The sequence below is a fragment of the Scyliorhinus canicula genome, chromosome 4 (assembly GCF_902713615.1).
Source record: "Scyliorhinus canicula chromosome 4, sScyCan1.1, whole genome shotgun sequence".
Lineage (NCBI taxonomy): Eukaryota > Metazoa > Chordata > Chondrichthyes > Carcharhiniformes > Scyliorhinidae > Scyliorhinus > Scyliorhinus canicula.
The window spans coordinates 53,754,031-53,778,373 of record NC_052149.1 but is presented as its reverse complement, the minus strand read 5'-3'; the positions used below and the strand labels follow the sequence as shown (position 1 = coordinate 53,778,373).

The following is a 24,343-nucleotide window of genomic DNA, read 5'->3' as shown; positions in this document are numbered from 1 at the left end:
GCTGAATTTGCACGCAAGTTGAACAATCTCTCAAATGACTGCAATTACCAGGCCGTAACCGCAGCCGAACATAGGGAGCTTGCTGTGCGGGATGTTTTTGTAGCGGGCCTTCGATCTAGCTATGTACGCCAGAGACTATTAGAAAATGGGGCCCAGGGCTTAGAGACTACTGTAGAGGCTGCTATCATGATGGAACTTTCCTTCCGCAGCCTCAACCCGTTTCCCGTGGACCCCGCTAACCCCGCATGGGCCCCCGACCTGAGGACCCCCCAAGCCTGTGCCACAAGGCCCCCCAGCTATCGCGCTGCCACAGCCGGTCCTACTGTCCCAGTCAACTACTCAAACTATCCAGCTGCTCCAGCTAATTACTCAGCTCCCCCAGCCAGCTACTCAGCTCGCCAAACCAGTTATTCAACTGCTCCAGCCTGCCACTATTCAGCTCCCCAAACCAGTTATTCAACTGCTCCAGCCTGCCACTTCTGTGGACAAAGCCAGCACCCGCGACAGCACTGCTCAGCCCGATCCGCGACCTGCAGCAGCTGCGGAAGAAAGGCCACTATGCTAAAGTGTGCCTCGGCAGAAGGGCCCCAGCCCTCAACACCCCAACAGTCCAAAAACATCGCCCCCAGCACCAGCAGGCCCGCGGGGCCCGAAACGCTGAGGCCTACGCTCAGGCTCCGCCCCCTCCCGCCACGTGAGATCCATGGGGGCCACCACCTTGGCAAACCTCCACCATGCGGCCGGCCACATGCGATTCATGGGGGCCGCCATCTTGGACGCCATCTTCATCACCATCCTCCACATGCGATCCACGGGCCCTAGCAGCATCCCCAGACTCAAACAGCTCATCGGAGGAGAACGACCTCCCCGGGCAGTCACCACATGGCCCGCAACTCAGCGCAGTGTTCCTGCATCAAGCTCGCCAGAACGCAGCGACACCTACTCGACAGGACGCCCGATCGGAAGAATTTGACTCCCCCGGGCACCCACCACGCGGCCCGCAACTCAACACATTCACCCTCGACCAATCTCGCCCCAAGCATCTGAGAAATTCGATGACGGAGGTCCAGATCAACGGGTACAACACGTCGTGCCTCTTCGACTCCGGGAGCACAGAGAGCTTCATACACCCAGAGCTGGTAAGACGCTGTTCCCTCCCTATTTATCCCGTCAATCAAACTATCGCCCTCGCTTCGGGCTCCCATTCCGTCCAAATCCAAGGCCGCACTACAGCAACGCTAACGATTCGAAGCGCTAGCTATTCCAAATTTAAACTGTATGTCTTGCCCGACCTCTGCGCGCCACTCCTCTTAGGCTTGGATTTCCAATGTAATCTCAAGAGTCTCACCCTCAGATTCGGCGGGCCCCTGCCCCCACTCACTATCTGCAGCCTCGCCATGCTGCGCATCGCCCCCCTCCTCTCTTCGCAAACCTCACCCCGGATTGCAAATCGGTAGCCACCTGCTGCAGGCGGTACAGCCTGCAGGATAGGGTATTTATCAGAACGGAGGTCCGAAGGCTGCTCAGTGAGGGGATCATAGAGGCCAGTAACAGTCCCTGGAGAGCTCAGGTGGTGGTCGTCAAGACCGGGGAAAAATTCCGCATGGTCGTCGATTATAGCCAGACCATCAATCACTTTACGTTCCTAGACGCGTATCCCCTCCCCAGAATCGCAGACATGGTAAACCAGATCGCCCAATATCGGGTATTTTCCACGGTGGATCTGAAGTCTGCATACCACCAGCTCCCAATCTGCCCGGAGGACCGCCACTACACGGCGTTCGAGGCCGATGGGCGCCTCTTCCATTTCCTCCGGGTTCCCTTCGGCGTCACTAACGGGGTTTCGGTGTTCCAACGATCAATGGACCGAATGGTAGACCAGTACGGGCTGCGGGCCACGTTTCCGTATCTGGATAATGTTACCATCTGCGGCCATGACCAGCAGGACCACGACGCCAACCTCCACTGTTTTCTCCAGACGGCCCAAAAATTAAACCTTACATATAACAAGGAGAAATGCGTGTTCCGCACAAACAGACTAGCCATCCTCGGCTACGTCGTGGAGAACGGAGTCCTGGACCCAGACCCGGACCGCATGAACTCCCCCTCCCCCATGGCCCCAAGGCCCTCAAACGGTGCTTGGGGCTCTTTTCGTACTACGCCCAGTGGGTCCCTCAATATGCGGACAAAGCCCGCCCACTCTTCAAGGCCACACTATTTCCCCTGTCTGCTGAGGAGCGGCAAGCCTTCAGCTGCATGAGGGACGACATCGCCAAAGCAGCCATGCGGGCGGTGGATGAATCCACTCCCTTTCAGGTTGAGAACGACGCCTCAGAGGTAGCGCTAGCAGCCACTTTAAACCAAGCAGGGCGGCCCTTTGCATTTTTCTCCCGTACCCTATCCGCTTCAGAACTCCGACACTCCTCAGTCGAGAAGGAAGCACAAGCCATCGTGGAGGCTGTCCGACACTGGAGGCACTACCTCGCAGGTAGGAGGTTCACCCTCATTACCGACCAACGGTCGGTCGCCTTCATGTTCAACAACTCGCAATGGGGCAAAATTTAAAATGACAAAATTCTTCGGTGGAGGATTGAACTCTCCACCTACAATTACGATATCAAATAGCGACCGGGGAAGCTCAACGAGCCCTCGGATGCCCTATCCCGCGGGACATGCGCCAGCACGCAAATCAGCCGCCTAAAAGCCATCCACGATGACCTCTGCCACCCAGGGGTCACCCGGCTCGCCCACTACATCAGAGCCCGAAACCTGCCTTTCTCCAACAAGGAGGTAAAAGCGGTCACCAGGGACTGCCCAATCTGTGCGGAGTGCAAACCGCACTTCTATAGACCAGACAGGGCCCACCTGGTCAAGGCTTCTAGGCTCTTTGAACGCCTTGCGATCGATTTCAAAGGGCCACTCCCCTCCACGAACAAAAACATTTACTTCCTTAACATTATTGACGAGTTCTCCCGATTCCCCTTCGCCATCCCATGCCCCGATATGACCTCCCACACAGTCATTAGGGCCCTGCATAGTGTCTTCACCCTGTTCGGTTTCCCCAGCTACGTGTACAGCGACCGGGGTGCGTCATTTATGAGTGACGAGCTACGTCAGTACCTGCTCGACAAGGGCATCGCCTCGAGCAGGACTATCAGTTACAACCCCAGGGGAAACGGACAGGTGGAGAGGGAGAACGCGACGGTCTGGAAGACCGTCCTACTGACCCTCAGGTCCAGGAAGCTCCAAGTTTCCCAATGGCAGGAAGTCCTCCCTGACGCGCTCCACGCAATTAGATCCCTCCTGTGTACAGCTACCAACCAAACCCCCCACGGGGTACTATCACAGGGGTCTCACTTCCGGCATGGCTGAGGGCGCCAGGCCCGGTTCTCCTAAGGAAGCACGTCAGGGCGCACAAGACCGACCCCATTGTTGAAAAGGTGCGCCTGCTTCATTCCAACCCACAGTACGCATTTGTTGAGTTCCCGGATGGTCGCCAGGATACAGTATCCCTCCGGGACCTGGCACCCACTGGATCCAGCCCCCCATCTACCCTCACCGAGGAACTCCTTTCCCCGTCCCGTTCCCTATGCGGCCGCCCCCTTGCGCCCCCGATTCTGCGAGCTCACCCCACCAGTCCCGAGCGCCAGCACCAGCCCGCCCCCCGCGCACCCAGTCTCCATTCGACCAGGAGGTGTACGAGGCTCAGACAAGACTCGCCCCGGAGCCGGCAACCGTACCCCAGACCTCGATGCCCGCCCAGCCACCGCATGAGGCTGCAACCCCGGTGCTCCGCAGGTCAAAACGGACAATTCGTCCACCGGACAGACTGACTCTTTGAGCCATCACCCCCGCCAGACTTGATTTTTTTAACAGGGGGTGAATGTGGTGAATGTGATTCACACTATATATAGTTGCCAATATCACTCCATGTATATATGTTCATTATCTACCCGTTGTAAGATCAATGCTGTATATAGTTGCCAATATCACTCCATGTATATATGTTCGTTATCTACCCATTGTAAGTGCAGTTGCACTATCCGACCACCAGGGGGAGTCGCTCTGGGAGTACGCGAGAGTTTGTACTGGGCTCCTCCCTTGGCTCCGCCCAGGACTCCTCCCCCAGGGACCGATGTATAAAGATCAGTGCCTTAGAGCCAGCCTGCCATTTCACCTGAAGTTCAACGACGAATAGGCTGGCTCTATTGTAAGTGTATTAAAGCCTCTGTTCAGATCCAACTACACGTGTTCGCTGAATTAATGGTTCCATCAGGGCCAATCGGCGGGCAGGGGGGAGCTTCATTTGGGGCTTGGGGGCAATGTGGGCGAGCGGTCAGGGGCGCGCGATCAGTCGGAAGGGGGCACTACTTTGGCAGTCCAGGTCTGTAGGTTGAATCCGCCATGGAGCATGACACGACGCTGCAGGCCACCGCCATGCGCATGTGCAGTCTCTGAACCGGAAGTGCTGGGGGCCGTAACGGCAGCTAGAGCTGCGAGCTCTACGCCGGCTTCCAACAAGCCCCCAGCAAAACGGGAATAGGTGGCCCTTTTAGGCCAGTTTTCCTGGCGTAAAAGACCACTGTTTTCACACTGGCGTGGCGACTTAGTCTCCAAAATGGAAAATCCAGCCCCAGGACTCCCACAGCCAGCCCGAATGGGATCATCTGTCATGCTCCTAATGTCAAAGGGATCCACAAGCCTTTTGCAAAATATCATCTACCTCTAATTAATTGCCTTAATTGACCTACGCTACCTGCCGCTTATGTGCCCAATCTGTTCTACAGGAAAATGGGTCGCAGGATGAGCTAGGAGAAGAGACAGAGGCGAGTCAATGGGCAGATGCCCTAAGCAGGGTTAATACCTCCTCATTATACGCCAGGCTTAGCCTGATACAATTTAAGGTAGTCCACTGGGCACACAATGGCTAGGATGAGCAAGTTTTTCGGGGTAGAGGATAGGTGTGTGAGGTGCGCGGGAAGCCCAGCAAATCATGTCCACATGTTTTGGGCATGCCCGAACCTTGGAGGGTTTTGGCAGGGTTTTGCTAAGGCAATGTCCATGGTGCTAAAAGCACAGATGGTGCTGAGTCCGGAGGTCGCGATCTTTGGAGTGTCGGAAGATCCAGGAGTTCAGGGGGTGAAAGAGGCTGATGTCCTGACCTTTGCCTCCCTGGTAGCCCGGAAACGGGATCTTATTATTGTGGAGGGACTTGAAGCCCCGAGTGTGGAGACCTGGGTTAGTGACATGGTTGGGTTTCTTTATTTGAGAAAATAAAGTTCGCCTTCAGAGAGTCAATGTTAGGGTTCTCCCGGAGGTGGCAGCCGTTCGTCGACTTTCTCGGGGAAAATTAAAAATGTGAGCAGAGGCAGCATTCCGGCCGGGGGGGGGGGGGGGGGGGGGGGTTGACTGTTGTTGTATGGTTGAGGTGTCTGAAGATTAGGCTGGGGGGAAATGTTTATTTTACCATGTTGGGGCAGCAGGGTAGCATGGTGGTTAGCATAAATGCTTCACAGCTCCAGGGTCCCAGGTTCAATTCCCGGCTGGGTCACTGTCTGTGTGGAGTCTGCACGTCCTCCCCCTGTGTGCGTGGGTTTCCTCCGGGTGCTCCGGTTTCCTCCCACAGTCCAAAGATGTGCGGGTTAGGTGGATTGGCCATGCTAAATTGCCCGTAGTGTCCTAATAAAAGTAAGGTTAAGGGGGGGGGGGGTTGTTGGGTTACGGGTATAGGGTGGATACGTGAGTTTGAGTAGGGTGATCATGGCTCGGCACAACATTGAGGGCCGAAGGGCCTGTTCTGTGCTGTACTGTTCTATGTTCTATGATGTTATTGTTTTTGTTACTGTTAAAAAAAAATTCAAATACCTTAATAAAATATTATTTTTTTTAAACGGAAAATGGGTGGCATGATTGCTTGCTTCACAGTGCCAGGGACCCATGTTTGATTCCAGGCTTGGGTCTGAACGTTCTCCCCTTGTCTGCGTGTGTTTCCTCTGGGTGCTCTGGTTTCCTTCCACAAGTCCTGAAAGACTTTATTAGGTGAATTGGACATTCTGAATTCTCCCTCAGTGTACCCATAGTATGGCGACTAGGGGATTTTCACAGTAACTTCATTGCAGTGTTAACCTCTCTCTTTTATCTTCTCTTGCAGGCATCCAATGTCAATGCTTATGTAGTTACATTGTATATCTTGTGTTGCCCTATTATGTATTTTCTTGAATTTTGTTTAATTCCCTTTTCTTCCATGTACTGAATGATCTTTTGAGCTGCTTGCAGAAAAATACTTTTCACTGTACCTCGGTACACGTAACAATGAACAAATCCAATCCAATCCAATGTAAGCCTACTTGTGACACTAATAAAGATTATTACAAATGGCTGGGCATCACGACCATAGTGGGGAACTGGCGTACTAGCCAGCATCAGGAAATTCTACGTCTGCCCGCCTCCATTCCTACTGACACAGCCAGAGTGAGACACAGCAAAGAGTGAGACACAGCCAGAGTGAGACACAGCCAGAGTGAGACACAGCCAGAGTGAGACACAGCAAAGAGTGAGACACAGCAAAGAGTGAGACACAGCCAGAGTGAGACACAGCCAGAGTGAGACACAGCCAGAGTGAGACACAGCCAGAGTGAGACACAGCCAGAGTGATACACAGCCAGAGTGATACACAGCCAGAGTGATACACAGCCAGAGTGAGACACAGCCAGAGTGAGACACAGCCAGAGTGAGACACAGCCAGAGTGAGACACAGCAAAGAGTGAGACACAGCCAGAGTGAGACACAGCCAGAGTGATACACAGCCAGAGTGATACACAGCCAGAGTGAGACACAGCAAAGAGTGAGTTTGGGAATTTGAAGCTAGGTGGGAATTGAATTAAATTCAATCGGTAAGACTGTTCCTTTTAAATTTCAGGAATTTAAATTAATCTAGAATTGTGCAGTGAACGTTAACAAGGGCTGCCCCACCCACTCCCATAACTGGTTGGCAGTTAAGTGTCAGTCACCTTAATCTACTTTGATCTAAAAGCAGGTGGGGGAGGGGGGAGTCAACTCAGGCCAATTTAAAAGAGCAACTTGTAACTCACTCCCAGTGAGCCAGAGAAGACACAGCCAGAGTGAGATACAGCAAAGAGTGAGTTTGGGAATTTGAAGCTAGGTGGGAATTCAAAGCTGGGTGGGGAGGAGGTGCTTTTTAACCCTGGTAAGTAGTTTTTCTTTTCCCTTTTTCTTTTCATTGGTATATTTATTTTTTTCTTCGTTTTTTCTTTGGACTTGTAGTTGTATAAGTTAACCTAAGGTTTAAGACATGGCAGGAGATCCCAGACCCGTGTCATGCTCCTCGTGTGCGATGTGGGAGCTCAGGGACACGTTCACTATCCCTGGCTCCTTCACGTGCAAGAAGTGTGTCCAGTTGCAGCTCCTGTTAGACCGCTTGACGGCTCTGGAGCTGCGGATGGACTCACTTTGGAGCATCCGCGATGCTGAGGACATTGTGGATAACACTTCTAGCGAGTTGGTCACACCACAGGGGCGGGTTTAGCTCACTCGGCTAAATCGCTGGCTTTTAAAGCAGACCAAGCAGGCCAGCAGCACGGTTCGATTCCCGTACCAGCCTCCCCGGACAAGCGCCGGAATGTGGTGACTAGGGGCTTTTCACAGTAACTTAACTGAAGCCTACTTGTGACAATAAGCGATTTTCATTTTTTTCATTTCACAGGTGAAAGTTACTGAGGGAGATAGAAAATGAGTGACCAAAAGACAGAGCAAGAGTTGGAAGGCAGTGCAGGTGTCCCCTGCGGTCATCTCCCTGCAAAACAGATATACTGCTTTGGATACTGTTGAGGGAGATGGCTCACCAGGGGAAGGCAGCAGCAGCCAGGTTCATGGCACTGTGGTTGGCTCTGCTGTGCAGCAGGGCAGGAAGAGGAATGGTAGGGCTATAGTGATAGGGGACTCAATCGTATGGGGAATAGACAGGCAGTTCTGCAGACGCAATCGAGACTCCAGGATGTTATGTTGCCTCCCTGGTGCATGTGTCAAGGATGTCTCGGAGCAGCTGCAGGACATTCTGGGGGAGGGGGGGGGGGGGGTAGGGTGAACTGCCAGCTGTCGTGGTGCACATAGGCACCAACGACATAAGTAAAAAAACGGGATGAGGTCCTACAAGCTGAATTCAGAGAGTTAGGAGTTAAACTAAAAAGTAGGACCTCAAAGGTAGTAATCTCAGGATTGCTACCTGTGCCACGAGCTAGTCAGAGTAGGAATGTCAGGATAGCGAGGATGAATGCGTGGCTCGAGAGATGGTGCAAGAGGGAGGGATTCAAATTCCTGGGGCATTGAAACCGGTTCAGGTAGAGGTGGGACCAGTACAAACTGGTCTGCACCTGGGCAGGACTGGAACCGATGTCCGAGGGGGGTGATTGCTAGAGCTGTTGGGGAGAATTTAAACTAATGTGGCAGGGAGATCGGAACCAATGCAGGAAGTCGGAAGGAAGAAAAACAGGAACAGAAACAAAAGGCAGTGAGGGGGAAAGTGTAAGGCAGAGAAGCCATAGTCAAAAATCAAAAAGGGCGACAGTACAAAGTACAGTGACTGAGGGGAGCTCAGTGAATAGGCCCAGTAATACTAAAAGGAATAAAACGGGAAGTAAAAATGTAAATGGTAAGCGATGCGGCAGGTTTTTACATAGATATGGGTTCAACGACAAGGAAAATTAGGAGAAAAGTTAAGAGGAAATATAACTTAGGAGAGGTTACTGATCGAGGTGTTAAGATTCAAAACTGAGGTATAAACGCCAACATAAGTGTACTTTACCTGAATGCTCATAGTATTCGGAATAAGGTAAATTAGTTGATGGCGCAAATCATCGTGAATGACTATGATTTAGTGGCCATTACTGAAGCATGGTTAAAGGATGGTCAAGACTGGGAGTTAAATATCCGAGGGTATCAAACTATTCAGAAGGACAGAGTGGATGGTAAGGGAGGTGGTGTGGCTCTGTTATTTAAGGATGACATCCGGGCAATAGTAAGGGATGACATCGGTGCTATGGAGGATAAGGTTGAATCCATTTGGGTGGAAATCAGGAATAGTAACATTATGGTGGGGCAGGCAATAAACAAAGAAATAACTGATGCATGTAGAAATGGTACAGCAGTTATCATGGGGGATTTTAATCTACATGTCGATTGGTTTAACCAGGTCAGTCAAGGCAGCGTTGAGGAGGAGTTTATAGAATGTATCCGCTATAGTTTCCTAGAACTGTATATAACGGAACCTACGAAGGAACAAGCGGTCCTAGATCTGGTCCTGTGTAATAAGACAGGATTGATTAATGATCTCATAGTTAGGGATCCTCTCGGAAGGAGCGATCACAATATGGTGGAATTTAAAATACAGATGGAGGGTGAGAAGGTAAAATCAAACACTAGTGTTTTGTGCTTAAACAAAGGAGATTACAATGAGCTGAGAGAAGAGCTAGCTTAGGTAAACTGGGGGCAAAGACTTTATGGTGAAACAGTTGAGGAACAGTGAAGAACCTTCCAAGCGATTTTTCACAGTGCTCAGCTAAGGTTTATACCAACAAAAAGGAAGGACGTTAGAAAGAGGGAAAATCGACCGTGGATATCTAAGGAAATGAGGGAGAATATCAAATTGAAGGAAAAAGCATACAAAGTGGCAAAGATTAGTGGGAGACTAGAGGACTGGGAAATCTTTATGCTGCAACAGAAAGCTACAAAAAAGCTATAATGAAAAGTAAGATAGATTATGAGAGTAAACTTGCTCAGAATATAAAAACAGATAGTAAAAGTTTCTACAAATATATAAAACAAAAAAGAGTGGCTAAGGTTAATATTGGTCCTTTAGAGGATGAGAAGGGAGATTTAATAATGGGAGATGAGGAAATGGCTGAGGAACTGAACAGGTTTTTTGGATTGGTCTTCACAGTGGAAGACACAAATAACATGCCAGTGACTGATAGAAATGAGGCTATGACAGGTGAGGACCTTGGGATGATTTCTATCACTCAGGAGGTAGTGATGGGCAAGCTAATGGGGCTAAAGGTAGACCAGTCTCCTGGCCCTGGTGGAATGCATCCTAGAGTGCTAAAAGAGATGGCTAGGGAAAGTGCAAATGCATTAGTGATAATTTACCAAAATTCACTAGACTCTGGGGTTGTCCCTACGGATTGGAAATTGGCAAACGTGACACCACTGTTTAAAAAAGGAGGTAGGCAGAAAGTGGGTAATTATAGGCCAGTGAGCCTAACTTCAGTAGTAGGGGAGATGCTGGAATCTATCATCAAGGAAGAAATAGCGGGACTTCCGGTGGCGGCTATGCAGAGCTAAGCCGCACGTTCGACAGCTCCCGCGAGGAACAGACTTTTGGGCTCTTTTTAGGGCCCCCAGCGGTACTTGATCAATGATTCCCGACGTGGGAAGGTGTCAGCAGCAGATCCCCAGTGTTCTATGGTCTGGACCAGGAGTGGGGCCAGCAAAATAGCGGTGGCACGCCTAGGAAAAAGCGGGGGAAGAAAAACAAGATGGCGGCCGGCGGAGGCCTCGAGGAATGGAGGCAGTGGGTGCAGGAGACTCTCCAGCGCTGTTTTCGGGAGCTCAAAGTGGAGCTGCTAGACTCGCTGAAGGCTATTACGGACAAGCTGCTGGCGACGCAGACAGCCCAGAGGGTGGCAATCCGGGAGCTCCGACAACAAGCCTCTGAAAGAGAGGATGAGGTCGCGGCCCTCGCCGTAAAGGTGGAGATGCAAGAGGCGCTCCAGAAGAAGTTGCAGGAGCGGTTCAAGGAGATTGAGAACCGGTCAAGGCGGAAAAAGTTGCGGATCCTGGGCCTCACGGAGGGGTCAGACCTGGGGGCCTATGTGGTCGTCTTGCTGAACTCGCTGATGGGAGCTGGGTCCTTCCAGGGGCCCCTGGAGCTGGAGAGGGCCAACAGAATACTGGCCAGGAGGCCCAAGACGAATGAGCCGCCACGGGCGGTGCTGGTGTGGTTCCACCGGTTCGTTGACCGAGAGTGCTTGCTCAGGTGGGCCAAGAAGGAGCGGAGTAGCAAGTGGGAGAACACGGTATTGTGGATCTACCAGGACTGGAGTGCGGAGGTGGCTAAGCGGAGGGCCGGGTTTAACCGGACGAAGGCGGTGCTCCACAGAAAGAGTGTGAAGTTTGGCATGTTACAGCCTGTGCGTCTGTGGGTCACCTACAAGGACCGGCACTTTTACTTTTGAGTCCCCGGAGGAGGCGTGGGCCTTTGTGCAGTCCGAGAAGCTGGACTCGAACTGAGGGTCGGGGGTTTGTAAATAACTGTGTTAACTTTTGGTGAGGGGGTTCTCTGTTTCATGCTGTTTTATGCTGGTTGTGTGTTGTTTCTCGGGCGAGTGGGGCGCTGTCCTTTTTGCGTGGGTTCGGTGGATGGGCTCCAGTTGGGGGGTAGACTTGGAGTGTGGGGAGCTGGGGGTGGGGGCCGACAAGGGGGGCTACCCTCGAGGAGGCGGGGTCGGGCAGAGGGAAAGTGCGGGCTTTTCTTTTGTTTCCCGCGCTGAGGGCGAATGGGGACGGGGTCGGAGCTGAGAAGCGCGGGCTTTTTTCCCGCGTGAGAGCGGGAGGGGGAAGAGGAGGGTCTGCTGATGGGCATGGGGGAGGAAAAGTAGCCCCACGTTGGGAGGGGTCGGCGGTGTGGCGGGAGTCGCCGGGGTCAGTAGAAGTTAGCTGGCTCACGGGAGTGCTATGGAGGGAGTAACGCGGCTGGGAGAGGTCCTAGCCTGTGGGGGGGGAGGAGGAGAGAGATGAGGGGGGTACCGGGTTGCTGCTGAAATGGCCAGGAAGGAGCTGGAGTATGCAGGGGGGGCCGGGGTGGGGGTTTGCCGCCGTGGGGAATGGGCCGAACGGGGGCGTTGGCCTGGGGCAGGCAGGGGATGGGTTATGGCTAGCCTGCAGGGGAGGGGGGCAGGGAGCCCTCTGATCTGGTTGATAACTTGGAATGTGAGGGGGCTGAACGGGCCGGTCAAACGGGCCCGGGTGTTTACGCACCTGAAGGGGCTGAAGGCGGACGTGGCTATGCTCCAGGACAAGCACCTGAAGGTGGCGGACCAGGTTAGACTGAGGAAGGGACGGGTAGGCCAAGTGTTTCATTCAGGGCTGGATGCAAAAAATCGGGGGGTGGCGATCCTGGTGGGAAAGAGGGTGACGTTTGAGGCATCAACGGTGGTGGCTGACAGTGGCGGGAGGTATGTGATGGTGAGCAGCAAGTTGCAGAGGAGCGGGTGGTGCTGGTGAATGTCTATGCCTCGAACTGGGACGATGCGGGTTTTATGCGGCGCATGTTGGGCCGCATTCCGGATCTGGAGACGGGGGTCCTGATATTGGGGGGGGGGACTTTAATACAGTGCTGGATCCCCCATTGGATCGATCCATGTCCAGGACGGGCAGGAGGCCTGCGGCGGCTAAGGTGTTGAGAGGGTTTATGGACCAGATGGGAGGGGTGGATCCTTGGAGATTCGCGAGGCCGAGGGCCAGGGAGTATTCATTTTTCTCCCACGTGCATAAAGCCTATTCCCGGATCGATTTTTATTTTTTTTTTGTTTTTTTGTTCTGAGCAGGGGGCTGATTTCGAGGGTGGAGGATGCCGAATATTCGGCCATAGTCATTTCGGATCATGCCCCGCACAGGGTGGACCTTGAGCTGGGGGAGGAGAGGGACCAGCGCCCGGTCTGGCGCCTGGAGGTGGGGCTGCTGGCGGATGAGGAGGTGGGCGGGCGGGTTCGGGGGTGTATCAAGAGGTACTTACAGGCCAATGATAATGGGGAGGTCCGAGTGGGGACGGCTTGGGAGGCATTGAAGGCGGTGATTAGAGGGGAGTTGATGGGAGATGGTGAGGGTGGACAGGAGATACGCAGAGGCTCCGGAGGAGGGAAAGCTGGGGGAGCGGCGTAATCTTCAGGCCAAATTCAATTTACTGACCACCAGAAAGGCGGAAGCTCAGTGGAGGAAGGCACAGGGAGCAGTGTCCGAATATGGGGAAAAGGCGAGTAGGATGCTGGCGCATCAGCTCCATAAGCGGGACGCGGCCAGGGAGATTGGTGGTGAAGGGTAGGGGAGGAAATGTGGTGCGAAGGGGGGTGGACATTAATGGGGTCTTCAGGGACTTTTATGGGGAATTGTACCGTTCCGAGCCCCCGGTGGGGGGGGGGGGGGGGGGGGGGGGCGGGATGGGGCGCTTTTTGGACAGGCTGAGATTTCCGAAGGTGGAGGAGGGGCAGGTGGAGGGGCTGGGGGCACTCGGGGAAGGCGTCGGGACCGGATGGGTTTCCGGTCGAATTTTCTAAAATGTACGCAGACCTGCTGGGCCTCCTGTTCGTTAGGGCCTTTAACGAGACAAGGGAGGGGGGGGCTTTGCCCCCGACTATGTCACGGGCGCTGATTTCCTTGATCCTTAAACGGGACAAGGACCCCCTGCAGTGTGGATCATATAGGCCGATCTCGCTGTTAAATGTGGATGCCAAGCTGTTGGCGAAGATCTTGGCCAAAGGATAAAGGACTGTGTGCCGGGGGGTCATTCATGCGGACCAGACAGGGTTTGTGAAGGGAAGGCAGCTGAACACCAATATACATAGGCTTCTGAATGTTATCATGATGCCAGCGGTAGAAGGGGAGGCGGAGATAGTGATGGCACTAGACGCGGAGAAGGCCTTTGATAGGGTTGAGTGGGGTACTTGTGGGAGGTGCTGGAAATGTTTAGGTTCAGGGAGGGGTTTGTCAGTTAGGTGAGGCTGTTATACGAGGCCCCGATGGCGAGCGTAGCCACGAATAGGAGGAGATCGGAGTACTTTCGGTTGCACCGGGGGACGAGACAGGGGTGTCCCCTGTATTGTGTTCAGTTTTGGTCTCCTTACCTGAGAAAGGACGTACTGGCGCTGGAGAGTGTGCAGAGGAGATTCACGAGGTTAATCCCAGAGCTGAAGGGGTTGGATTAAGAGGAGAGGTTGAGTAGACTGGGACTGTACTCGTTGGATTTAGAAGGATGAGGGGGGATCTTATCGAAACATTTAAAATTATGAAGGGAATAGATAGGATAGATGCGGGCAGATTGTTTCCACTGGCGGGTGAAAGCAGAACTAGGGGGCATAGCCTCAAAATAAGGGGAAGTAGATTTAGGACTGAGTTTAGGAGGAACTTCTTCACCCAAAGGATTTTGAATCTCTGGAATTCCTTGCCCAGTAAAGCAGTTGAGACTCCTTCATTAAATGTTTTTTTAAGATAAAGATAGATAGTTTTTTGAAGAATAAAGGGATTAAGGATTATGGTGTTCGGGTCGGAAAGTGGAGCTGAGTCCACAAAAGATCAGCCATGATCTAATTGAATGGCGGAACAGGCTCGAGGGGCCAGATGGCCTACTCCTGCTCCTCGTTCTTGTGTTCTTACTCTGATATTGGCACCAAAATCTTGCCCCAAACTACCTGCCTCCAGAAATTCCGCCTGGTTTCGATACGCATAGAATGATTACAGCGCAGGAGGCCACTGAACACATCATGTCCGTGCTAGCTCTCTGCTGGTCCCATTTCCCTGCCCTTAGCCTTGCAAATCTTTCCCTTCATCTGCTTATCAAATTACCTTTTGAAAGCCGCAATTGAATCTGCCTTCACTGTCCAGTGACGGGGATGTGCTAAGCGGATGCATGAAAGGCGGCTCTCCTCCTAAGAATTCAACATTCGGCTCTTGTATCCAAAATAGCCTGCAACTACCCGAAAAAAAGCACCCACTCACCCGCTCCAATAGAAGCACAAAGAAGCACAAAGAACAATGCCAAGCAATAGCAGTTCAGAGGTCGAAGGGAGGCAAAAAGCAGCAGATGCCAGAAGAGAGCAAATGAGATGGCGGACCCACGAGGTAAAGATACGCCGGCCACACCCGAACGATAGCGCACTAGAGACGGTAATAGTGAGGTTGGTGGCAACACAGGGAAGCCGAAAGGAGAAGAGAGAGGACCAGGAGAACCGGTCATGGCATGAAAATCTTAGGATAGTGGGCCTGCCGGACAACCGAAGGCAGGAACCCTACAGACTACATGGCCCAGATGCTGGGAAACCTGGTGGGAACTGACAGTTTACTCAACCCACCAGAGATAGACAGAGCTCACAAGTCACTCCGGCCGAAACCCAAGGCCAGAGAGCATCCGAGGGCCAAAATCGGCAAGACGGACCAGTACCAGGACTAGGAAAGAATCCTGTGCTGGGCCAGGCAGACAAAGACCTGTAACTGGGAAGGACAACAGATTAGGATATACCAGGACATTGGGGCAGAACCGGCCAAGCGCCAGGCTGAGTTCAACAGAGCAAAGGTGACCCTGTACAAAAGTGAGGTGAAATTTGGGATGCTGTACCCATCCAAACAATGGGTCACTTTCCAGGACAGGGAGCATTACTTCACAGCCCCTGCGGACGGAGAGACTAAAACACCAAGAGATAATTTGCACAGGACTGTAACGCCTTGCTCTGAACCTGGGAGCCAAAACTCAGAAAGGAAGGGGCAAGGGTAGCGAAGCGCAGGAGAGGGTGAGGAGGAGGAAGAGGGGGTAAATATGTAAGCGGGGGACGGGTAGGCTTAGATCAACGTTAGGAGGGGGGGCAACCCTAGCATCAGGAGGTTGGGGGGGAGGGGGGACAAAGGGGGTGGGAGGCCCTAGGCTGGCTGCAACCAGCCTCGCATGACAACAAGTAACAAAATGGTACCGCAGACATCCACTCTGGAGGATCCCCAAACAAAGGGAAACTTCTGAGTGCAGGGGTGGTGTGCCATCAATGAACACAAGGCGAGTAGTGAACGTAACTCAGGCTTTAATAAGCTAAACAGAAAGCCTCCTGGCCTCTGATCCCGAACTGGGGCAGAGGCGGAGACCAGCCACCTTTATACCGAGCCCGAGGGGAGGCGGAGCCATCAGGCAGTCGTTTACCACATTACATGTAATACAGTAGCAATTTACCACAATACACATACAATATACTAAGGTGGTCGACAAGGGGCACGCCCACATGGCATACACATAGTTGGTGGCCATGGTGGGTGGCTCCTGGAATGAAGAACCAGCTATGTGGGGAGCTTTTTCCCAGCGTTGGGTGCAGCGAGACTATAACTCACTCAAACACATTCATGTATGCAGAGTCCAAATGGGGACCCAGCTGGCATAAAGTGCAAGTGTTGAATCCCGTCACTAACTTTCCTTACTTTGTTTGAGTTAAGCTTACATTTGGAAAAAGGCAATTGGAAATAAACAGAAGAACAAAGAAGAAACTTATTTTCTTCAAGAGTAAATGACATTATTTGCTTTTTTTTGTTTAGGTGATGGAATAGACCCTTCAGCGAATGACAGATGTGAATGTCCTGACCAAGAGGTCAGTAAAGAGGTGATTCAATCTGTATCTGAAAGCTGTGGTGTAGAAAACGATCCAGCTGACTTCCAATGTGTTTGTCAGTGTAAAGATTTTGTTGATAGCATGCCATCATCTGACAGCGATAGCATGCCAAATAGAAAATTACCACCAAGATCCCAGGGTGATTCAACAAAAACTTGGTTTTCAAAAGGAGATGATTTTGAAAATTCCACTGACTGCAATTTAGCTGCCAAAGGATGGGAGACACCTAGCCCCATGGCAAATGAAGACCTACTGGACAAAAAGCACTATTATCTAGTAAGCATTGATAAATTTAAATCCACAGTGAATAGAGAAAAGACAGGTGACTCACCAAGTCAAAGTGACTTCATAAATGAATGCTGCTCTGAAACCTCTTCCCATGGTGTCCTGCAGTGTGATGCATTCAACTGTGACTGTGATACAAGTAGTCAGTCCACAGACAGCTCTTGTTCATGTGCTGAAGAATCAACATATTGTGCTCTAAATAATATTTCTTTACAAGACAACTGTGATACTTTAGTTTTCATTCCAAAGAAACCGACTGATTTTAATCCTCCACAAGTCCATGCTGCAGAGGATGATTGCAGTGAAACTACTTGTGTGAAGGAGCAAAAACTGGTCTTCCCACGACATAGCAAAAGTGGTGCAGTCATATATCGACTTTGTGAGCCTGAGACTGTACCCAAGGACTAACTAAATATGCAGTGGTAGGTCACAAAATATGCATCACTGAAGTTATGTCGTATTAAGGGATTGGTACTAGAGTTATGGTTTACTCTTAACCTTTACCAATGACAGAGTATAAAATAATTTATTAATTTCATTTTTCTCTTAAGGTATAAAAAATAAAGTGTTTACTAGTGTTCCTATTTTGTCAAAAATTAGACAAACTGAGTTAACACTGAGTATATGTGTATTATTGAGCCCAGTGTCCAATACAGAGATGAACTTTGGGGAGGGGGGGTGAAATTCCTCTTTTAACAAAAAACGATGTTTCTCCTTAATTAATGACCACCATCAATATAGCCATGGCGCAGTGGTGGCATTTAAGTTAAGCAGTCCAGAGTCTTGGGTCAGGATATTTAGGATGGTGTTTCCCTTTCCACCCTCTGAGGGGTCAGTGGAGAACATACTCCCAGTGATACCGCTTACCCCATAGCCATCTAATGCTCCAAGCGTTAGCTAGAGGTGGCACCTCTACTCCTCATTTGGGAGGAAGTCCCACCTCCCAGAGCTGCCAACCAGTCTGGCTGGCCAGCAGCAAGCTAATCCCTACAGTGCCAGAAGCCAAAGTAGACAGGACTGGGACTGCAAGCAGTCCCCAGATTCAAAGCGTAGAATTTTCCTTTGGCCCTGCCAGCAGGTTCAGTGGTGGGTGTGGGGAGGGAGGGCGGATTCGGCGGGAGTCCAAAAGTCAGTGAATTTCCACTGCTGCTCACCATGGCGGACTGGGAAACCTGCTGGAGGCTAGCGTGAATCTTATTTACATCCCACTAAACAGATGCAGATGAAGGTCTGACCGGAATCGCCCACCCCTGATTCTCCACAATGAGAGTGGGAAAACACTCCGGTCAAGGACACATCTGGAACAACGTGGCATGCAGACGTCGGGATTCACCTGAACAATGCCTGAGGCTGCCTCTGGCATTCAGGGTGGAGGCTGCTACCAACCCTGGACCTCGAAACACTACAGCAGTGGGTGGGGGAGCATCTACAGGTGGATCTGACAGCCGTAGAAACTTCCTAGAGGTATATCTTTTTAAGGAGGTCCATCACCTTGCTTCAATGTTGGGTCAGTGCAATTGGGCACCGTTTCAATATGAAAGTTTGATATGATGATGGGACATGCACCATCATAATTAACTTAATTAACGAGATCGCAGCCAGAAGAGATGGCATGGTTACCCACCAGCCTCGCTGTGAGAAATATTCTTTATTCCTCCCCGCCACGGACATAGACCTAGATGGGAGAATTCCATCTTAAGTCCCACAAATCAAGGGCCAGGTAAATGTGGATCTGAGGACAGGATGGGAGGTGTGCCCCAGAGGGTTGCCAAAGGGTGGTCGGGTGTTGGTGGAGAAGCCAAAAAGGGAAAGCACCTGTGGAGGACACACCTTTCATGGGGGGGGGGGGGAGGTGGAGAGAATACCTGAATTAAAAGAGGTTGTTGATGGAGATCCACACCTCCTCACTTCCTACGCAAAGCCTGGACAGAGTTTATTTTCAGGCATGCTCCCTGCCCCAGAACGCCTCCTGCCATCCTGAAAATTGAGGCTGGGTGGGAAATTACCCTTAGGTGGTCAATAGCTGGCCACCTAAGGGTCTCATCTGGGGTAAGGGTGGACTGGCCTTGTCTATCCCAGCGTAAAATTGCAGAGGACAGGACAGGCTGGAGATCAATAGGAAGGCCATCCGAGAATGTTTACAGCCACCCCCGCCTACAAACCAGCCAATGGGGGATGTAAAATTCTGCCCTTGAACACAAAATCTCAGCTAACATTCTGAAGCACCACCAAGGAAGTGTGCAGTGTCATTGATGCTGTCTATCAGATCAGATGTTAAACTGAGGTCCTGTCTGCTTTCTCAGATGCAAGTAAAAGATCCTATGCTACAGTTCTCTGATGTCCTGGTCAATATTTATGCCTTAACCAACATTGCTAAAGGTGGTTATCATCGTGATGTTTGTGGAATTTTGCTGTGTGAAAATTGGTTGCCATGTTTCCTACATTCTAACAGTGACTACAATTCAAAAGTACTTCATTTGCATTAAAGCTCTTTGGGACATCCTGAGGTCGAGAAAGTTGCTATATAAATGCAGGCATTTGCTTTATCAAATTGCATTCTCATGAATCTCATATTTCAAAGCATCATATATCCATAATTTTATTTGTGGTTGTTAATTATGGAGAAAACCAATTTCATCATTAAAAGAGAAACTTCACACCTGATGTCTGCTTCACAATTTGCATTCTCAATGTATTTTACCCGTAAACTGCTAGCAACTCCTAGAAACGCCAGTGTCTCGAGGCTGAGCATTGTTTTCAGCACACACCTTGTGATACAGAAACAATGTAGCTATTGAAATCCCAGGAGTAACTTTATTATTAATCCTTAGCCACCATGAGTAAACATTTAAAACAATTTGAAACAAAATAAGTTTTTTTCGGCTTGCCTTGTTTTCCCATTTCCTATATTCTTCCTTCATTCATTCTTTGTTTTTATTATTTTCATTTAACACATTTATAACTAATTAGCTGGTCTCCATAGCTCTGTATATGTCAGTGCATAATAATCGGAACCTTATACATGCCAACATTTAATGCATTATATAATAGTAAAAAAGTTGCGGCATTGCTTACTGACAAAAAAATATAAGAAATACTTCTCACATGTAGCTTATTTGCCTATTTCTAATTTCTTCTCTCCATCTCTCTATTGGGTCTTCCTCTTTCTCTCAATTTGTATTCCTTACATTCTTGATTTATCATTCCTTCAGGCTAGACTTTCCTCTGCTATACTATCTGAATTGGGGCAATATCATGGTGGAAAATAAATTAAATACCTGTCACTAAATCATCACTCTTCTGATCACCACTGGGCCTTCTCCTCCCATTTGTCCAGCAGGAATCCCAGTTATCTGTTTTTTAACCATCATATGTCTAAGTGTAATGTTTCCACAAGTGAGTGATGGTGGGTGAGTGGGGCATGAGAAACCTTGGAGAGGATTAGCAATGCATCCTGGAGTGGCAATAGAAAACCTACGTTTAGCAAAATGGAGATGATTCAATCTACTCAGGCCCCTCCCTCCACTTTTTTGTGGGCTTATTGCTCATCACAAGCATTCATTTTACATTTTAAAAATGACTTGAGGGTGCTTCTTCACATTTTAGCAATAGCTCACCTTTCCTGTAACAGGTGCCCCATTGCAGCACCTCTGAATGCCTGGCAGTCGCAGGTGCTCAATGTTTCACAGGAATCTATTTCGTCGCCAGGAAAATGAATCAGGGTCAATGCCAAGTTGGGGTGGTGGGCAGAATTCCTGTCCCCAGAGAAAAATCTGTCACTATATGTTTGTTTTTATCACATTAGACACATGACCTTTCTCTCTCCTTTTGTTAGTCTTTAATTGCCTCTTTGAATCTTGCTCAATGGCAGCACTCTCATTTCTGAATCCAAGGTCAGCATTGACACCTCATTCCAATAATCACATATTCTGGCTAAAGGTTAGTGTGGTACTAGGAGATTGTAGCACTGTCAAAGATCCTTCCAATAAGATGTTCCTCTGATGTCTAGGTTAGTATTATCCCTGCCCAACACCACCAAAAGCAAATTAAATAACTACTTTTCTCATTGCTGTCTATGGGTCACTGCTTTGTGCAAATTGACTGCAAATCAAAATGTAATTTGTTTGCTGTGAAGTGCTTTGAAATGTCCGCGCAACAAGAAAGATAAGGATGTAAATGCAAGTTCTTTCTTTGATGCTGTCTTCTGTTTCCAATTTTCTGTATGTCTCACATCGATCTGTCTTGTCTCCACGCCTTTTTCTTTTTTCATGTCTGCACTGTATGTATGTGTTGCAAAAATAACAGTGAGTTCCCAATGCATGTCTTCATTAATGTAGAATAAACAGCAATTTATGGTAAAGAAGAAATATGTATTGATTTGTGAACTGAAATAAACTGCTCCACCATTAGCCTCAAACATGTCACCCTCCCCAAGAAATTGTTGGATTTCCACTGTGAAAGCATATTAAGCTCTCTGAAGAAAGTTAGATCTGCTATTCCACAGCAAAAGGAGTTAATGGAGTAATTTTTTTCCAATGTTCTTCCACTTCCCAATCAATTAATAATTAATGATAGTTGTTATGAACATGCCACATACAGCATGTAACAAATGTTAAAGTTAAACAGGGGAAATTATAAAATGAATTAAATCCTTTCTAGAAACAAATGCATGAGGGAATATAAATAACTGACAGAACTGAAAGGAATCAAAGAAAGCACAAATTAGAAAGTGCACTACTGAATGTGAATGTCGTGATTGAGAATATGTGAGCTCGTAGCAGGTTAGCAAAACAAGAAAGGTATGATCATCAGAGAAGATGATCAGTTTGATTTGTTGCGAATTGCAATGAATTATATAGATTTCATGTGTATGCCGCACTGGCCTTTGGAACTGAATATCATGAATTAAAAAGTCTGAACTCTTGGCAGGAGCTTGTCTTCATTTTTATGTCTAAGTGTTATGTTTCCAAGGCAAAAAACCTAGAATTACACATTTTCTTGCATTAAGTTTCATGACATTTTAATAAACTTTATTTTTAAAATCAGTTACTTAAGCTAGTACTTCAGAACTATGAACTTGCAAATCCCTCAATTTCTTTATTTTTAATGTTTTTATTGGGTTTTATACATGGTATTCCAAATGTACACACCGAGAAACCAAAAAGAGGTTTTTTTAAATGACTAAAAAAACTGAGGACGTATATATACAAAGAAGCAATTTCATTACACATGCCAGTAAGGGGGAGGGGTGCTTTCTTCCCCCTTCCTTTTTTTTATATACAAAACAAGGAAAACAAAACTGGGTGGAAGGGCCACCTGGATGGTGCCCCTGACATCCCTCAATTTTATTAGTTAAGGAGATAAACTGTCCCAAGATCTCGAATGTCTCATTGACCTCACCACATCATTATCAACTTGCGCTTCCAGCAATTTGCAGCACAAAATTAGGTGGAAATGAAGGGTATGGAAAAATCCAACACACACCACTCACCACAAAATGCCCCAGAAATTCCAGAAATTCATGAACAATGGCCTGTAACTTTCTCAGAGTGGCAATCTTCTGCGGATTGCCACTCTCAATAGACTTAACCACGTTGAAATTGCATTGCCTCGGTCACATCCAACCTTCCTCACACAAGCTGGGTGAGACAGGAGCAGCGAAGTAGGTGTAGTAACTGGGGCGCAGAGGAAAGACACATCCCCTTTTTAAGGCACTAGCTGCCATAAAGGAGGTGCTTAACGTAAAAACTAAAAGGGAGACGGTAATTTTCAAATGTAAGTGGTTCAGACAAGGGGTGGGGGGGGGGAAGGGACTGGGGGCAGACTAGAAAGGTTTGGGGAGGGGGGGGGTTGCACCAGGAGTGGCGGGGGCAGACTGGTAAGGGGTGGGGGGGGGAGGGAGGGGTTGGATCAGGAAGGGTAGGTTGGACCTGGAAAGGGAGAGGCCCATGTGCCAAACCCCGTCCTACACCCTGAGGACCTGGCCGCCCATCAGGCCTGGTACTTGTGTTTGTTTAGCAGAGTAAGGGATGAGCTTCTATAAAATCACCACACATGCATCGCGGTCTGATTGGGATGCTGGGCAATGACTCCCACATGCTACATGGCTCGCCCACCCACGGGAATCCACTTGGGTTGTGTGAAGTGCTCACTTAACCACGAAAATCAATTCCCTATTAGCATTAGCCTTCAGCTGTACAGTCAGAGGCCTCAGCAGATGGTATGGTAATGGGTGGTTAGTGGCCAAGCAGGCAGGGACAAGGGTTCGCCCGGAACGTGTAAACACCATCCAGAGGTAGGCATGGCGGCACCACGAGCAGTTGCCCCCGCCCGGTTGGCCCCTCCCACGGTGGCCCACCCGAGCTTGAATTGTTCCCCACCCCATTCCCAGCCGAGGATCCCCCACTCCGCACCGAGCACTGGATTGGCAAGCACAGCACTCCTGGACTCTTTGCCTGTGAGCAAAGAAGGATACTCACCTTCTCGACTCTCCACAGACACCCGTCCGCCAGGTTTACGTTTTTAAAAAGGAGTACTAATGGTGCCAGCATGATCACTTGCTGGGGAGGCCGATGAATGATGGGAGGCCGTTGGATAAAGGGTGGCTCTCGTTAATTGTATGGAAATAAAGCTTAAGTGGTGCTAATTGGTTTCCCACGCTACGGTGAGATCCCGATTTCGCTTACGGGAGTGGGCCGGTTGCATCGCAAACTGGCGCCTGGCACGGTTTTCGTTTTTGGCCTCTCTGGCTATTCACTGGCCTCGTTTGACTTGAGCGAGAGCGGAATGAAGCTGGAGAATCGCGCTCCAAAGATGTTCAGGTTAGGTGGATTGGCCAAAAAACCTTGACAATTTTGTTTATGTGAGCGGAATGCTACTACAACAAAACTTTAAAGATCACATTTTTATGTGGGATCTATATCTGCCAATATTACACCCGTTTTCTTCCGGCCAAAATGTCTGCACCAAACCTAAGGGACCATCTGCTATATCTGACTTTCCCCTATACAAATCCAAATGATACCTGAACTTGGTTTGGGCCACTTGGGCGGCACAGTAGCACAGTGGTTAGCACTGTTGCTCACAGTGCCAGGGTCCCAGGTTCAATTCCCAGCTTGGGTCATTGTCTGTGCGGAGTCTGCACGTTCTCCCTGTGTCTGGGTGGATTTCCTCCTGGGGTCTCAGGTTTCCTCCCACAAGTCCTGAAAGACGAGCTGTTAGGTCATTTGGACATTCTGAATTCTCCCTCCGTGTACCCGAACAGGCGCTGGAATGTGGCGACTAGGGGCCTTTCACAGTGACTTAATTGCAGTGTTAATGTAAGCCTACTTGTGGTTAATTAAACAGCAGTTCCTCCAGCTCTACTCCTCCCTCTAGTGTGTTTACTGGGAAGATTTTGCTCTTTCCCAGGTTGAGTTTGTAACCCTAAGGAGTCCAGTTATCTTTCCCATGCAGGGGCAACAAAGGCGGAATACTCTGCAATTGTAATCTCTGACCATGCACCGCATTACATTGACATGAGGTTGGGCACGACCCCCCCCCCCATCCCCCACGGAGACTGGATTGAGCTCTCCTCGCGGATAAGGAATTATGTACAAAAATATCCCAAGCCGTTGACGATTATCATA

The 24,343-nt window shown here is 49.7% G+C and overlaps 1 protein-coding gene across 4 annotated transcripts in view; it reads left to right on the top strand.

The window, feature by feature from the left end:
* LOC119964594 overlaps positions 1-21,593 on the top strand; it is a 189,252-nt gene extending 167,659 nt beyond the window's left edge. For 3 of the 4 annotated variants that reach the window (XM_038794271.1, XM_038794273.1, XM_038794275.1), the window contains one exon: positions 16,357-18,536. In XM_038794271.1, the coding sequence (XP_038650199.1) occupies positions 16,357-17,123 (767 nt within the window). In that variant the 3' untranslated portion in view covers positions 17,124-18,536. Of the gene's footprint in view, positions 1-16,356; positions 18,537-21,374 lie in introns of those variants that run through there. The other variant, XM_038794272.1, reaches the window with a different exon arrangement.
* Positions 21,594-24,343: the final 2,750 nt, after the last annotated feature.